The following is a 17,323-nucleotide window of genomic DNA, read 5'->3' as shown; positions in this document are numbered from 1 at the left end:
CGTAGGCTGTCTTTTCGTTTTCTTTATGGTTTCCTTTGCTGTGCAAAAGCTTTATCATCTTAACCATCGTAAGTGCACAGCCCGGTGGCATTAAGCACATTCACATTGTTGTGCAAGCATCCCCACCATCATCTCCAGAACTTTCTCACCTTCCCAAACGGAAACTCTGTCCCCATGAAACACTGACTCCTCATACCCCACCCTCAGCCCCTGACACTCACCATCTACTTCCTGTCTCTGTGGATGTGACTCATTTAGGGACCTTACATGAGTGGAATCACACAGTATTTGTGCTTTTGTGTCTGACTTACTTCACTGAGGATAATGTCCTCAAGGTTCATCCATGTTGTAGCAGGTGTCAGAATCTCCTTCCTTTTTAGGGCTGAATAATATTCCAGTGTTACGAAAGGACCACATTTTGTTTATCCATTCATCCATTGAAGGACACTTGGGTTGCTTCCACCTCAGCATTATTGTGAATAATGCTGCTGTGAACATGGGTGTCCCTAAATATTTTCGATTATTTGTCACTTCCCTCCCTCTGTCCCAAGAGGGGCCTGGCCCATTCCTGCCCTTTTGAAACATAACTCGGAGCACCCGCACACACATACCTTTTCAAATGTTATTCTTTTGTTTTTAACAAGGCTCAGTTCCTCCCGAACTTAACTTTTTTTTAAAAAAAGGAAACTTTCATTTGAGAATAGTTTTCAGTTTATGAAAAACTTGCAAAGAGAGTACGGAGTTTCCTTATACCCCCACCCCCGCCACGTAGTTTCCCCTGATGTTCACATTACTGTTGACTAAACTCTGTACTTTATTCAGGTTTCACCAGGTTTTCTGTGCCAAGGTCCAGCCCAGGAGCCCACATTGCGCTTAGCGGATTTCACTTTTGAGCTACTTCCCTGATGTTGTCATCCTTTGCAGTTAAGCATCGTCCAATTCTAATAACCAGCCTTTGAAAATCTGAACTTGGTGGTCTTCCATGGCAGCCCCTCATCCTCCTCCTTCAGATCCTGCCCGCTTTCCTTACTCCTCATGATTCTTCATCAAATCATGTTCCAAATTTTTTATTTTATTGAAGTGTAGTTGATTTACAACGTTGTGTTAATTTTTGCTGTACAGCAAAGTGACTTAGTTATATATATATATATGTATATATATATATATTCTTTTTTTTTTTTTTTTTTTTGCGGTACGCAGGCCTCTCACTGTTGTGGCCTCTCCCATTGCGGAGCACAGGCTCCAGACGCGCAGGCTCAGCGGCCATGGCTCACGGGCCCAGCCGCTCCGCAGCATGTGGGATCTTCCCAGACCGGGGCACAAACCCGTGTCCCCTGCATCAGCAGGCGGACTCTCAACCACTGCGCCACCAGGGAAACCCTTCTTTTTATATTCTTTTCCATTATGGTTTATTAGGGTATTGAATATAGTTCCCTGTGCTGCACAGTAGGACCTTGTTGTTTATCCATCCTGTATATACTAGTTTGCATCTGCTAATCCCAAACTCCCAATCCATCCCTCCCCCACCCCCACCCCCCAGTCTGTTCTCTATGTCTGTGAGTCTGTTTTTGTTTCGTAGGTATGTTCATTTGTGTCGTATTTTAGATTCCACCTGTAAGTGATATCATATGGTATTTGTCTTTCTCTGTCTGACTTACTTCGCTTAGTATGATAATCTCTAGGTCCATCCATGTTGCTGCAAATGGCATTATGTCATTCTTTTTTTATGGCTGAGTAATATTCTATTGTGTATATGTACCACATCTTCTTTATCCATTCCTCTGTCAATGGACATACTGGTTGCTTCCATGTCTTGGCTATTGTGAACAGTGCTGCTACGAACATTGGGGTGCATGTATCTTTTTGAATTATAGTTTTGTCTGGGTTCATTTTCCAAATTTTTAAGACCCCCCCTTCCCCCTTTAATCTCAGATATCAGGTCTTTGAAATAAACCCCTCTTTTCTTCTTCTTCTCAAAAGTAAACTCTTAACACAAAACCAAACAAAGGAGGAATTATCTATAATCACAATAGGCAGGCATCTACTCATTATAAAACAGTACTGCATTTTGGTACCAACATATTCATAGATGTCATTGGAGAAAAGGAAAATGCCATTCAGCTGATGAACCTCCAGGTTATCTGCCAACCAACCCATTTCAGAGAGAAGAAGCTCCTTGGCCATTCATTTTTGTTATTGTTTGTTTCTGTTTTAATTTTAAGGTACATATGCTTCCTAAGTTGCAGGCCCCGTTCAGTAACGTAACATTCACAAATGTCAGGTGTACCCAGCGAAATGTCATTTCAGACCTGAGCTTTCCAAAAATCTTTTACTCAGATTAATTTTCAGCAAGATACACACGCATAAAAGATCACGCAGTTCCCTTTTCTCTAGACACAGGCAGACAGTGAGTTGGGCACAGTTTCTTAGCTAAGCAGACAAGGTACAGTTGCACCCCCCCATATCCACAGGTTCCACATCCTTGATTCAGCCAACCAAGGATCAAAAATACTCCAGAAACTTCCAGAAAGCAAAACTTGAATTTGCTGCGCTCACAGCCAACTATTTACCTAGCATTTACATTGTATTAGGTGTGATTAAGTAACCTTGAGATGATTTAAAGTATACCTGAGGGTGTGCATAGGCTCTATGCAGATTCAGCTGACCCCTGAACAGTGCGGGGGTGGGGGGGGTAGGGGCGCTGACCCTCTGTGCAGTCGAAAATCTGAGTATAACTTTATAGTTGGCCCTTTATATCTGTGGCTCCACATCCTCAGATTCAGCCAACCACGGATTGTATAGAACTATAGCGCATATTTAGTGGGGGAAAAAAATCCGCTATAAGTGGCCCTGCACAGTTCAAACCCGTGTTGTTCAAGGGTCAGCTGTATTGATACTTTGCCATTTCATGTGAGGGACTTGAGCATCCTGGGATTTGGGGTTTTGGCATCCTTAGAGGCCCTGGAACCAATCCCCTCCGGATACCGAGGGCTGACTGTATTTAGCATTCATGCTAATAACAAAGTAGATTTTTCTTTTTTTTTAAATTTATTTATTTATTTTTTTTAATTTATTTTTGGCTGCGTTGGGTCTTCGTTGCTGCATGCGGGCTTTCTCTAGTTGCGGCGAGCAGGGGCTACTCTTCGTTGCAGGGCACAGGCTTCTCATTATGGTGGCTTCTCGTTGCGGTGCACAGGCTCTAGGTGTGCGGACTTCAGTAGTTGTGGCACGTGGGCGCAATAGTTGTGGCTCGCGGGCTCAGTAGTTGTGGCTCGCGGGCTCTAGAGCACAGGCTCAGTAGTTATGGTGCATGGGCTTAGTTGCTGCACGGCATGTGGGAACTTCCCAGACCAGGACTTGAATCCATGTCCCTTGCATTGGCAGGCAGATTCTTAACCACTGCGCCACCAGGGAAGTCCCCAAAGTGAATTTTTTCTATGCCTTGCGGTGATGTTGGGGATTTACTCAATAAGGGCAGATTCTCCCATGAGGTCAGGGACAGGCAGGGATGGCTGGCCTAGGGCCATCTGGCAGCTCTCTCAGCCAGGTATAATTTCTTACCATCCACACCTTTGTGCATTTCTCTTTTACGTGGTGGCCCCTGGCAGAGGCTTCTGCATGAAGTCCCCAGGTTTCCAGCCAGGACAAAGTCTTGCGTTTGGCCACTCTTAGTGGAGCAGCCCCACATCCTGTTGGGTGGCTCTTTTTTTGGCCACACTGCAAAGCTTGTGGGATCTTAGTTCCCCAACCAGGCATCAAACCCATGCCCCCTGCGGTGGAAGCACCGAGTCCTCACCGCTGGATCACCAGGGAAGTCCCTCTCATTACTTTTTATACTCTCACAGTCTCTTCTCCCAAATTATGGTGACTCGCCATGAGGTCCTCGGGCATGTCTCGTTTTCATTGTAACCCTCTCTGAATGTCTCCAAGCCTGCTTTCTTATAAAGCACTATTCCCAGAGCCTCCTCCTTGACCATCAGAACTGCTCTCTGAGGTCTCAGTTGAGTGTCCATCACCTTCTGCAGGAATTCTTCTTAAGAGGCTGTGCCCTTTGGCCTTCCCTCTAAGAGATGAAGGGAGGGAAGAAAGAGGAAGTCTGCTTGTTCTTTCTGCTGAGGTGTCCAGTGAGTGATAAGAGAAGCTCTGGAATTAAATGAGTTCGCAGGAAACACGGCTTTATTCACTGTGTTCTGGTCTGAATTGTGTTCCCCCAAATTCCCATGTTGCATCCCTAACCCCCCAGTGTGATGGTAATAGGAGATGGGGCCTTTGCAAGGTGATTGGAGTAGATGAGGTCATGAGGGTGGGGCCCCCATGATGGGATTAGTGCCCTTATAAGAAAAAACCCTAGATAGCTTGTTCACACTCTCTCTACCATGTAAGGAGCCAGCAAGAAGGTGGCCATCTGAAGCCAGGGAGCAAGCCCTCAGCAAAGGCCGAATCTACTGGCACCTTAGTCTTGGACTTCCCAGCCTCCAGGACTGTAAGACATAAATTTCTATTGTTTAAGCCACCCGATCTGTTATTTTATTATGGCAGCCAGAGCTGTTTACGACTTTGGGCATGAGTGTTCTTTCTTTTTTTTTGTTGGTGGTGATGCTTTTGTTTGTTTCACACTTTTTCTTTTGAAATCATTACAAATTCACAGGAAATTGCAAAGGTGGTACAGAGAGGTCACGTGTACCCCTCGTGCAGTTTCCCCCACTGGTTACTTCTTTGTAACTACAATATAATAGGATGTCAAAACGAGGAAATTGTCATCTGGACAATATGTGAGTCTGGTCCAATGCCATTTTATTACATGTGTAGATTCCCACAGCCACCACTTCCCTCAAGATCCAGGACTGTTCCATCACCACAGATTGCCCTTGAACTTCTGCATTATATTCTCACCCACTCTTCATGCGCCCGCCTCCCCCTCCACTGATAACTCCAGCAACCACAAATCTTTTCTCCATCTCTATAATTTTGTCATTTCAAGAATGCTACATAGGGAATTCCCTGGTGGTCCAGTGGTTAGGACTCCGCACTTCCCTTGCTGGGGGCCTGGATTTGATCCCTGGTCTGGGAACTAAGATCCCGCAAGCCACTCGGTGCAGCCAAAAAAAAAAAAAAGAATGTTACATAAATGGAATCATATGGTGACCTTTTGAGATTGTCTTTTATCTCAGTATAACGCCCATGAGATCTACCCAGGTTGCTGTGTGTTATCAACAGTTCCTTTTCCTTGCCAAGGAGTATTCCGTGGCATGGGTGGACCGCAGTTTGTCTGACCATTTACTCAGTGAGGGACATCTGTGTTGTTTCCTGTTTTGGCCTCAAAGCAGCTGCGAACAGTCATGTAAAGGTTTTTGTCTGGACCTGAGTTTTGCATTTCTCTGAGATAAATACACAAGAATGCAGTTGTTTAGTTTTCTTTACAAACCACCCAACTGTTTTCCAGAGCGGCTGCACCCTTTTACATTCCCACCAGCAATGTATGAGTGATCCAGTTTCTCCACATCCTCACCAGCATTTAGCATCATCACCGTTTTTTATTTTAGCCATTCTGGTAGTGACGGCTCACGGTGGTTTTGCATTTCTCTGATGGCTAAATGATGTTGAACATCATTTCACGTGCTTTTTTACCGTATGTATATCTTATTCGGTGAAATGTAGTCTTCATCTCTTATGCTCATTTTCTGAATGGGTTATTTGTATTTTTACTGTTGGATTTTGAGAGCACGTCATACATTCTAAATGCTAGTCTTTCGTCAGATAGGCAGTTTGCAAAATATTTCCTCCCACTCTGTAGCCTATCTTTTCATCCTTTTAACAGATCTCCCACAAGCAAATGTTTTTCATTATGACGAAGTCAATTTAAAGATATATTTTTCTTTTGTGGATCAGGCTTCTGGTGTCATAGCAAAGAACTCTTTCACCCATCCAAGCCCCAGTTCCTGAAGATTTTCTCCTATGTTAGCTCTGAAAAGTCTTATAGTTCTACATTTTCTGTTTAAATCTGTGGTCCATTTTGAATTCTTGTTTGTGAAAAGCATGAAGGTTAGGTTGAGGTTCATTTTTATGCCCACGGACATGGCCATTGGTTCTTTCTGCGTTAACTTCCGGAATTATCCATAGAATAATACGAACTATTTTGTAGAATAGTGATTTGCAAGCATATCGCTTGATGGTATAACCCACATGTCCTGCATGATATTTACGCCAAAAATATATTTGCTACCATATTATCCTTTTGCTATACATGAGGGATTTTTCAACACAGATCTCTAGATCACTCATTATTAAACATTAATTCTCAACGTATAAATCTTCATTCCAGAAGCAATTAACTGTGGGTGGTAGCAGTACAGGTTATTTCTACTTTTATACGGTTCTGTGATTTTTAAGTCTTCTGCACACACAGTCAGGAAGATCCCACAATTCTTTTTTAAGTGGTGTTTGCTGGGTTTGACGTAATTTGGGAGTGGGTGGGGGGCTTGTGTATTTTTTTTAATTTCAGGTTCACAAAGAGTATTCTTTCTGGCTCACACTTCTAAGCCCCAATATGCCTTTTTTTTTTCTTTTTTTCTTTTTTTTTCCTCTCTCTTTGTCCTCTGAGGCATGGGGTTAAGGTTTGGGGTTTGGGGGTTTTTTTTCCCCCTCCTGTATTTTTCTTTTTTTTCTTTTTTATGCTGTCTTGCTTTTGTAACATCCAACTGAAGCAGGGCAGAGAAATCAATGAGTTGTCTTGGCATTGATTTAGTCTATTCCCAGGTGGCTGCCAAGCTGGGAACTGTGAACTGAAAACTTCATTTGGTATCAGATTTTCTTAATTGTCTCTCGAACACTCGCCCGCAGCCCGTGCTTGCTAGAACTCTCCAGAGACAGGTGGCACTCGCAGCCTGAGAGAAAAGTCTTCGAAGACACAAAGAATGGGGGCAGGGAGGGGGGCCTAGGACCTCACCAAATATGAGAAAAGGGGCAGCTGTTTCGAAGCCAAGCCTTTGAAACTGCCGGGCGGCTGGTGGTTTTTTCGTTTGTTTTTTTGTTTTTAATATTTATTTATTTGTTTGTTTGTTTATTCTGGCTGCTCCGGGTCTTAGTTGCGGCATGCGGACTTCTTAGTTGTGGCATGCGGGATCTTTAGTTGCGGCACGCAGGATCTAGTTCCCCAACCAGGGATCGAACCCAGGACGCCTGCATTGGGAGCACTGGACTGCCAGGGAAGTCCCCTGCGTGGCCTTTTGCAGAAAACCGCAGGGACCTCTGTGCCCGGGCCCAGCTGCCTCCCAAAGATGTTTCCAGTTACTTTCCCATCGAGCAGCAGGGGGAATCTGCCATTTAGAATATAGAATTCTTTTTTAAAAAATTGAAGTACAGTTGATTGACAGTGTTGTGTTAGTCTCAGGTGTACAGCAAAGTGATTCAGTTATACGTATATATATCTATATGTTCTTTTTCAGATTTTTTTTCCATTACTGGTTATTATAAGATATTGAGTATAGTTCCCTGTGCTATACAGTAGGTCCTTGTTGGTTAGAATATAAAATTCTTGCTTGGAAGTTGGTGTTTCTAGAAGCCAGTATGCTTCTAGATTATAAAGGACAGTTTAAGCCCAATTAAGATGGTCACTTGATACGTCATAATGAGTTTCCTTGAAAAATGACTTTCAACAGGTTCTTAACTATCAAGTCTTGTTCATGGACTTCCCTCGTGGGTCCTTACGTTCCCCCAAGGGCTGATGGGGTTGTGCTTGTGTATCAGAGGATTTATAGACTGCAGGTCACTCGGGAGCCTAAGTACGCTAGAAATTAGCCCCTATTAACCTGAACTTTGTGGCGTGGGGTCTGTTGTCCAAGTAAAATCCCAAAGTGGAATCATCGTAGCTGTCACACCAGCTTAGTCATCTGATTTGCTCACAGAGACCACTCTTCAAGAAACCGAGGCAAAACAGGTTTAAAAAAAAAAAAATCATGAGAACAGGCTGCTGTCTGTTTGTGGCTGAGAACGGGTGTGTTTTTTCCTCTGGGCCAAGAACTTTTTCCATTTTCACCGTTCACTTCTCATTGTCATTCCTGGCTCTCCTCTGGGTCCCCTCTGTGGTGGACCGGTTGCCGCAGCGGGCCAGGAGCATGCCGATCGATGGTACCTCTCAGCGGTGGGCAGGCGGTGCTAATTAAGCTCCGAATCGGGTTCGATGGCTGTGCACACAGCACAGCCCAGATCCCAGCGACCCACCACCCACTGTCTGCCCCACCATGGCTGTCTGGTTTAGGAAAACACGAGGGCAGGATAAATACAGATTCCTGTCTGCCTCAGAGCCAGGGGCAGCATGACTAAGTCATACTGGGTGTGAAACCTACAAATCACTGGGCTTGTTCTCCCGCAGAAAGGTAGCCCTTCTTCACAGGAGTTTATCCGCTGAACAGCTTTAACTGAGATGTAATTCACATATCATACAGCGCACCCATTTCAGTGTCCAGTGCAGTGGCTTTTAGTGTATTCAGAGTCACGGCAATCCATTTATTTTATTTTGTTTTATTTTATTTTATTTATTTTTGGCCATGCTGCACAGCTTGGGGGATCTTAGTTCCCCAACCAGGGGTCGCACCCAGGCCCTCAGCAGTGAGAGTGCCGAATTCTAACCACTGGACTGCCAGGGAATTCCCCCCCCCTTTTTTTTTCTGCAATCAATCTTAGAAGCCCCAAGAGAAGCCCCATACCCATTAGCTGTCACCCTCCAATCTCCCCAAGTCCTAGGCACCTACCTATTGATCTACTTTCCGTCATTGTGGATTTACCTGTTCTGCCTGTTTCCTATAGATGGACTCCTACACTGCATGGGCTTGTGTGCCTGACCACTTTCACTCAGCAGGATATTTCCCGGGTCCATCCACATGGGAGCATGTTTCAGCATCTCATTTCTTCTTTAGATGAGCACTGTTCCATTGTATGGATGCAGGATTCTGTCTCTGCAAATTCACCTACTGGCTAAAATGTATTTGTAACCCTCCAATCAGTACTTGTGGGGTGTTTTCACAGTCACGTGCAGACACTTGCGGGGAAAAGTGTGAATCACTAAGGCGCACGTTCCCAGCTGAGGTTGAACAGGCCGTGCCCAGCATTCTTGCTTCAGCTCATACTGCAAACACGTGTCCTTTCTGCAGTGTATTTGGTGCCACATGTTTTGCCCTTTTTTTTGGTGGGGGGGAGCTTTTTGTTGGTGATTTGGCAAAGGGGCCCCCAAGCATAGTGCTGAAGTGCTGTCTAGTGGTCTTAAGCACAAGAAGGCTACAGTGGACCTTACAGAGAAAATCTGTGTCAGGCCAGCTTCGTTCAGACACACGTTCGATGTTAATGAATCAGCAGTATATGTTAACTAACGCATTTTTCAATAGAAACACACATAAAACAAGGTTACGGGATGAATGGTTGGCAAAAGTGCAGCCAGAAGCTCCCATAGGAGCCGTGGTTCCGTATTAGCTAATTCAGTCCCTACCACGAATAACAAGAATTGACTGTAACGTTTTATTCCGGAGTAGTTCAAGACTTACAAGAAGTTGTAAAAATAGACTTCCTGTGTACCCTCCACCAGGCATCCCCCACTCCTGACATCTCATGTAACCACAGTCCAGTGGCAAAACCAAGACATTGATACAATGTTATCAGCTCAGGGACAGACCCTATTCGGGTTTTGCTCGTTGTTACCTGCACTCTTGTGAGGGAAAGGGGAGTGTATATATCTATGAAATGTTTTCCAGGTGTACATGTGAGGAACCAGTACCACAGTCAAGAGGCAGGACTATTCCATCACCCTAAATAAACAATGATTTCTTTTTTAAAAAACGGTGGTAGGGCTTCCCTGGTGGTACAGTGGTTGAGAATCTGCCTGCTAATGCAGGGGACACGGGTTCGAGCCCTGGTCTGGGAGGATCCCACATGCCGCGGGGCAACTAGGCCCATGAGCCACAACTACTGAGCCTGCGCGTCTGGAGCCTGTGCTCCGCAACAAGAGAGGCCGCGATAGTGAGAGGCCCGTGCACCACAATGAAGAGCGGCCCCCGCTTGCCACAACTAGAGAAAGCCTCCGCACAGGAATGAAGACCCAACACAGCCAAAAATAAATAACTAAACAAATGTGGGGTTTTGATTCAGAAAAAAAAAAACCAAAAACAGTAAAATATACATAAACATAAAACTGACCAGTTTAACCAGAGTACAATCCAGTGGCATTAAGTACATTCGCAGTGTTGGGCAACCACTACCATCATCCAGCTTCAAAACTCTCTTCATTTTCCCCAATTGATACTCTGTCCATGTTAAGCAAAACTCCCCATTCCCCTTCCTCAGCCCCTGGGAACCCCCCATTCTCATTTTTCTCTCTATGAACCTGACTCCTTTTGGGACCTCCTAGAAGTGGAATCCGAGGGTATTTGTCGTTTTTGTGTCTGACTTATTTCACTGAGCACCATGTCCTCACGTTTCGTCCATGTTGTAGCAAGTGTCAGAATTTCGTTCCTTTTTGTGGCTAAATAAAATCCCGTGAAACAGTGCTTTCTTGGCACCTGTTTCGTGGGAGGCACTGTCCTCCATTCTACTGGGGAGGCAGACAGTGATCAGAATAAGTAAATTATATCATACGTTTAGTTCATCATTCTTTTAGCTGGAATTCTACCCCTTGTACCCTTTTGAGTCCAGTTGTACCTGGGGCCCCTAATCATGGCCCCCAAGACATGAAAACCTCAAAGTGTCTTAATCATCCAAGGAAGATCTAATTCCATTTATCGTAGATTCAGCATTACCGATCATTTTCTAAAAAGTCTCTGGAACCAGTGGTTCTGAGAGGGTGTTTAGGGTGACTTTTCCTCCCGTGGGCTGTTGGATTAAAGCAGAATCCATCCGACTTCAGGCAGGACCTCGGATCACAGGAACAATCTGTCAGCCGCACCAGGATGCCGGGCAAAGTCTTCATTTTAGCATTTGTCCCGTATTTGTACATCCAGATCATAATTGCCTGGGTGGAGTTCACTGGGCGTAGAAATGCCAGGAAGTGCCTGCCCTGGACCGTGGAGGCCTCGATTTATGATTTTCACCATTGCAAACGAGTTGGTATGTGAGCGAACAACCTTGTCACCTTTGTCTACTATGATAATAGCCGTTGTTAGCTATTTATGATCATGACGTCAGGATGTTTGAGGTCACTGACCAAATGGCATCACGTAGTCTCCGTGCTGCTCAGAACCAGAGTCCCAACTACTTTCCTTGTGTGACATAGAGAAACTGGTGGGTGGGTGCATTGGGGACCCAGGAGCTGGGTCAGGAAGGCCACTGGACAGATTTCTTTTTTTTTTTTTTTTGGCCATGCTGCTCAGCATGCGGGATCTTAGTTCCCTGACCAGGGATGGAACCCATGTCCTCTACATTGGGAGTGCGGAGTCTTAACCACTGGACCACCAGGGAAGTCCCCAGATTTCTTTTTAAGGCTGCTGTTTGTCTTAGAGCAAAGCTTTCAAATGTGGCTTTCACCCTGAGAATAAATAGATTAGCCAAGCGGCCCGTCACAACTAGGCTTGACTTAAATGGTCGACTTGTCAAATAGGAGGAGGAAAAAAAAAACAGCTTCATTAATGACAGCCTGGCTTTCAAAGAGCTGCATCTTTCCATCGATGGGGAAGGATCAGTGGGTACAATACATCTGAACATTCCAACTCTTTTTTTTTCTTTTCAATACATATTTTTTAATTAAAAAAGGTAAAAATTACATTCACATTCTTTAAACACTTATTCTCATATCACATTATTTTTTTAAAATAATTTGACTCTTTGTCTCTTGCTTGTGTTCAACATCCTTTCTATTCAATATCCAGTCTGATGCTAGATTTCTGTTTTTGTTGTTGTTTGTTTTTGTTTTTGTTATGTGTGTGTATGTATGTGTTTGGTTGTATGTGTCCAAAATCCAGTACAGTCATGTACTTCAAGTATAATTATAATAGATCAATACTTGTCTGTAGATTATGACCTTAATAGAACATACGAATTCTTGCTAGTACCGAGTATGAAAAAAATTGCAGATTTGAATCAGGTAGTCCTGTGAGTGATGTCATGGGCTTTCATTTATCAAATATAAGTGGCACTGGACATTGTACATATCTTCTTAATTCTCACTGTCCTTATTTATCAAGGTGAAGATAAGATTGCATACCTTGATATTTATTGAGAGGATCGAATGAATTAACATATAACATATGGGAAGAACATATTCAAGTATATGATCTACTGGAGGTAGTTGGCATCAACAGTAATATCCCAACTCTTAACTAGCAGATGAGGGCAGACAACCCTTCGGGGCTCCTGTCGTGTGTTAGGTTGGTTTACGATCACCTTATAATATAGGATCAGGGCCTCTCATCAACCTTGGGAGTCAAATTCTATCAGAGCAATTAGGAACAGTGGCGCGTGCGGCCAAACACCAGAGACCCCATGGTCTCTGCATCTCAGAATCATCCTGACAGCCGGTCTCAGATTAATTACAATCTGAGATGTGTGTGATGTCGGCACAAGCTCCCAATCCGTGATCTTAAGACTCTTTGCGGTGGATGTAAACCGCCCTTTGCTTTTTACCCCCTACCAAGACGGAGGGGTACGGGGTGGAGGAGTTGTCGTGTTGTTCCTTTTTTACCTGAGGAGAAAATACTGTGCGATTTCCACACTAAACGGTCACAGCGGGGACCAACTTCCTGCCGTCCATACCCGAGGCTTCAGCCAATACAATACGAGAAGCAGCTTTCCATTTCTAGAAGGATCACCCCCGGGGCTATAAAAACGGCAAAGCCCGGCCAGGTCTCGGCGCCCCCAGCGTGACCATGGGGAACGCACACTCCAAGAGCAGCGACGGGGCCAGCTCGCTCCACAGCCGCCCCGAGCTCTCGTTCTACAGCTCTTTTCCCAGGAAATGGAGCGAGAACGTCTTCCTGGATAACGAGCTGCTGACCTCCAAGATTCTGTCCGTGCTGCGGCCCCAGTCAGAGAGGGGCCTCCGGACGGGCCACCTCCGCTACCCTGCCCACTTCCTCAGCACCAACTCTGTCTTTGCCTCCGTCGCAGCATCCCTGAAGGAGCACCCGAGGGCCACCCTCCTGTCCGATGGCAGCCCGGGCCTGGCCAGGAATGTCGGCATGACGGTCTCGCAGAAGGGGGGTCCACAGCCAGCACCCAGCCCGGCGGGAACGGGGACGAGACTTGGGTGAGTCGGGTAGCCCCTCTGCCAGGGGCTGGCGAAGGGAGGGAGCAGGGGTGGCATTCCTCAGGGACCCCGAGGGTAGCCTCTCCGGAAGGAGACCCTGGGGGGGCGGTTAGGGAGAGCCCCACCAAGCGGTGAGATTGCTGTTAACACCTGCTTTGGAGAGTCACTCCTTTTCCTTTATCAAAAATGATGTGTTCTGGGGGTCCTCGGCCATTTGGAGCCAGTTTGCTTCCTGCTCTTGAAGGACCCTTGGACAGGGCTCCTCTGTGTCCTCCAGACGAGGCTGGAAGTCCACTGAGGTTGCCGCAAAGTCTGTGTCCTGTTATTCATGCCTTAATCTGGTTTTCCTAGGACTTTGAGGTGGTTCTTGTAATATTGCATTCAGCAGCGTTCAGGTAGAAAACCTCATGTAAAAAAGAAAAAAAAAATGTCACTGCAGTGATCCTTGGATGAGTCGGTGGGGAGAGGAGCTGATTTTCTTTTTCCTCTAGAAAGGATTCTCCCTCCAATCTCAAGTGGGAATGAGGCTGTGTCCACCCTACTCTGGCCAGAAAGAATTCCAGGGGTTCCTGAGGGCTCCGGTGGCCAGGAAAGGAAGCATATAATGAATGCGCCCTTAGAATGTACTTGAACATTAGATTAAAGTTAGTTTTGATGGCAGACATAGGGAACAAACTAGTGGTTGCCAGTGGGGAGAGGGAAGGGGAGAGGGACAAGATAGCGGCAGGGGATTAAGAGGCACAAACTACTATGTATAAAATAGATAGGGATTCCCTGGTGGCACAGTGGTTAAGAATTTGCCTGCCAGTGCAGGGGACATGGGTTCGAGCCCTGGTCCGGGAAGATCCCTCATGCTGTGGAGCAGCTGAGCCCATGCGCCACAACTACTGAGCCTGCGCTCTAGAGCCCATGAGCCACAACTACTGAAGCCCTCATGTCTAGAGCCCATGCTTCGCAACAGAGAAGCCACCACAATGAGAAGCCCAAGCACTGCAACGAAGAGTAGCCCCTGCTCGCCGCAACTAGTGAAAGCCCACGCGCAGCAACAGACTCAACGCAGCCAAAAATAAATAAATTAAATAAATAAATTTATTTTAAAAAATAAAATAGATAAACTGCACGGGTGTATTATACAACACGGAATATCGCCACTGTTTTTTAATAAGTGTAAATGGAGTATAACCTTTAAAAATTGTGAATCACTATGTTATACACCTGTAACTAATATAATATTGTACATCAACTGTACTCCCCCCAAAAAACAGGCAGTTTTGATGGAAGACCTGATGTCACATTGACAGATAGTCTCCTAATTTTCAAAATGATCTGTGAGTTAAGGCTTACGTTGATAGCCAGAAAGTTCTCAAATAGTATCTAATCAGATTGAGTAATGACGTGAGTTGCCTTTGTAGAATGTGTGTGTGTGTGATGCAATTTTTTTAAATGACTGGTTTTATGATTTCCATTTAGACCAGTCACAGGAGAGATGGATGAAACCGACACAGTGTCTCTGAAGTTCAAGCAGGCAGCCGATGACTCTCTTTCACTTACGTCTTTGAACGCTGACTCCGTCTTTATAGAAGGTACCGTCACCTCGATTCTTTCTCGGGTGTCAGGTGGTCTCCATTCACTGGGAGGCGCCGAGACCCACATCCGGGCGTCCAGGCGGCACGGGCAGGGGCAGCCCCAAGCCTGCCAAGGCCCCGGGCCCCTGAGCAGCGGCCTCCTATCCTTCCCTCAGACCCCTACACTGCCTCGCTGAGGCGTGAGATCGAAGCAGATGCCCACGAGTTCGAGGCTGAGTCCTGGAGCCTCTCCGTGGACCCCGCATATGTGAAGAAACAGAAGAGGGAGGTGGTGAAAAGGCAGGATGTGCTCTATGGTAAGGAGGCCTGCCACGCCAGCCCTTCACTTCCTACCCCTCCTCCCTCTTCTTCTTCTTGATTTTTTTTTTTTAATTTATTAATTCCATCTGGGAGCCAGGGCTCCACTGCTGACCCTCCCTGAGACTGTGTGGCCCACTCCACCTACTGCCCCAGGGTAGCCCTGCCTTCCGGGCCGGGAAGGAGGTGGCCGGACGGGGCTTTGTGAGAACCAGTCCCCGAGGACAGGAATGGCCGAATGCCCAGTCCTGACTTGTCCTTACCTTGCTGGTGACCCCAGGAGAGAAGACCTCCTGGGCCCATCCCAGCCATCGCTGGTGACCACAGACAGGCCCGGGCGTGGTGGAGGTTTTGGAGGCAGGTCCCTCTCTGCATGTGACTGTAGTGCTGCTCCGGGGTGGGCGCCCCTTCCCACCGGCTGTTGGAAAACCTGGCCGTGGGCAGCCGCTGTCCTTAGATGGGGTGTTGCAGTCACCGTGGAAACCACATCTCCCAGGCACCACCCATCCCTGGGCTGGGTGCCCCCCTTCGGTCCCTCCAGGCCCCCAGCACTGCTCAGTGGTGTCCACTCACCAGTGGACACTCAACTGCCTTCCACGTTTTGCACACTGAGCTCCCTGCCAGGGCCAGAGCAGGTTGGGGTGTGGGTGGAGAGGAGAGCCTGAGCCCGGCCAGGAGTCCTGCCTAGAGGGTGGGGGGGGCAGTGCAGTCCGTCGCTTCCCTCTGGGCAGCCCTGTGTCACGCTGTCTCCACTGCTGGGCAAGTGCAGAGTCCTTCCAGCCCTGTGGCTGGCGACCCTGGCCCCGGCCGGCGCCACTGACTTCTGTTTCATCTCTAACAACTTCAAGGCCTTGACTTAAACGGCAGAGGAGCTCCATCACAAAATAGAATCTTTCTTTGCCTTTAACAGTGAATTAAAATCCTCCCTGGAGCTCCACTTTTCCCATCAGTTATAGTCTGGGGCAGGTCTCTGACATGCAAGTTTCACATCTCAGGGAGGGGTGTTGGTCAGAACAGTCTTCTTGTTTCAAACAGCCTGGAAACGTCTTCGGTTAATATTAGGCAGGAACCCCTCCTGTGCATTTGAGGTCCCAGCGCACATCCGGGTCCTCTCTTTCCTGATATCCTTCCACCCCTCGCTGTCCCCTTAAGCTGGGCCCCCAGCACTGCTGGGCCGGGGAGGACAGGAAGCCCGGCCCCTGGGCTGTGAGACCACCAGGGCGAGGGCTTCGCGGAAGCCTGAGAAGCCGGCCTGGCCCATCGCGGGACAAGGGAGAGCCGAGCCGGGGCGTTGGCCCCGCACCACTAAGTCCCGCGTCCCTGTCCCTGCAGAGCTGATGCAGACGGAGGCCCACCATGTGCGGACGCTCAAGATCATGCTGAAGGTCTACTCCAGGGCCCTGCGGGAGGAGCTGCAGTTCAGCCCCAAGACCGTCAGCCTCCTCTTCCCGGGCGCAGACGACCTGCTGGAGGTGCACGGCCACTTCCTGTCTCGGCTGAAGGAGCGCCGTCAGGAGTCCCTGGAGGAGGGCAGTGACCGCAACTACATCGTCCAGAAGATCGGGGACCTCCTGGTACAGCAGGTGGGCGCGACCAGGGCGGTTCAGGGCCTGGACCAGCCCCTGCCCCGTCTCTTTCCTTCCAATGCAGAAAGAACATGCCCCCCACTTACTGGGAGCCCCAGCCCCCGAGGACTTCAGTCCCGGCCCCTTAACAGCCGCGCATCCTGCCACCAGCCTAGAAACACAGAGACCTAAACGGCGAACGCACTCGTCTAGACACTACCCAGTGGGTGTTCTGGGCTTTTGTTTGGTTGGTTGGCTGGCTTTCATTTTTTTTTGGTCTCGACGGCTGTTTGGTTTTCGGACCAGAGCCATCCATGGTCGGGCCGTTGACCCTGAGCTGACTTCTGAGTGGACTTCTGGGCCGAGACCGAGATTGACAGAGGGGACGCAGGACCCCTCGTCTGCCCTCGGAGTGCCCGGAGCATCCCAAGTCAGCTAACTAGGATTCACGAGAAGACGCCGTTCGCTTTTGAATTTTTCTAACATTCTTCCACTTAAATTTCTTTTTCCTTCTCGGATTTCGGGATGTTTTACAAGCACCCGTGACGTGTAGACGTTTTCTCCTTTTCCCCCTTGGTACCTTGTGCCGAGACACCACGTACTGAAGCATTTCTCTGTTTGGGTGCCAGCGAGCCAGACAAGAAAGTGAA

At 47.3% G+C, this 17,323-nt stretch overlaps 1 protein-coding gene across 2 annotated transcripts in view; it reads left to right on the top strand.

The window, feature by feature from the left end:
* Positions 1 to 17,323, top strand: part of ARHGEF18 (Rho/Rac guanine nucleotide exchange factor 18) — a gene marked incomplete at its 5' end in the record, with an annotated part of 95,750 nt that overhangs the window by 56,405 nt on the left and 22,022 nt on the right. For both annotated transcript variants that reach the window (XM_082651753.1, XM_082651754.1), the window contains 4 exons: positions 13,087 to 13,225; positions 14,696 to 14,808; positions 14,967 to 15,107; positions 16,441 to 16,691. In XM_082651753.1, the coding sequence (XP_082507879.1) occupies positions 13,087 to 13,225; positions 14,696 to 14,808; positions 14,967 to 15,107; positions 16,441 to 16,691 (644 nt within the window). The remainder of the gene's footprint in view (positions 1 to 13,086; positions 13,226 to 14,695; positions 14,809 to 14,966; positions 15,108 to 16,440; positions 16,692 to 17,323) is intronic.

Source organism: Grampus griseus, assembly GCF_964374135.1.
Source record: "Grampus griseus genome assembly, chromosome: 3".
NCBI lineage: Eukaryota > Metazoa > Chordata > Mammalia > Artiodactyla > Delphinidae > Grampus > Grampus griseus.
Note: the sequence above shows the minus strand (reverse complement) of the source record. Positions and strands in the feature narration are given on the sequence as shown.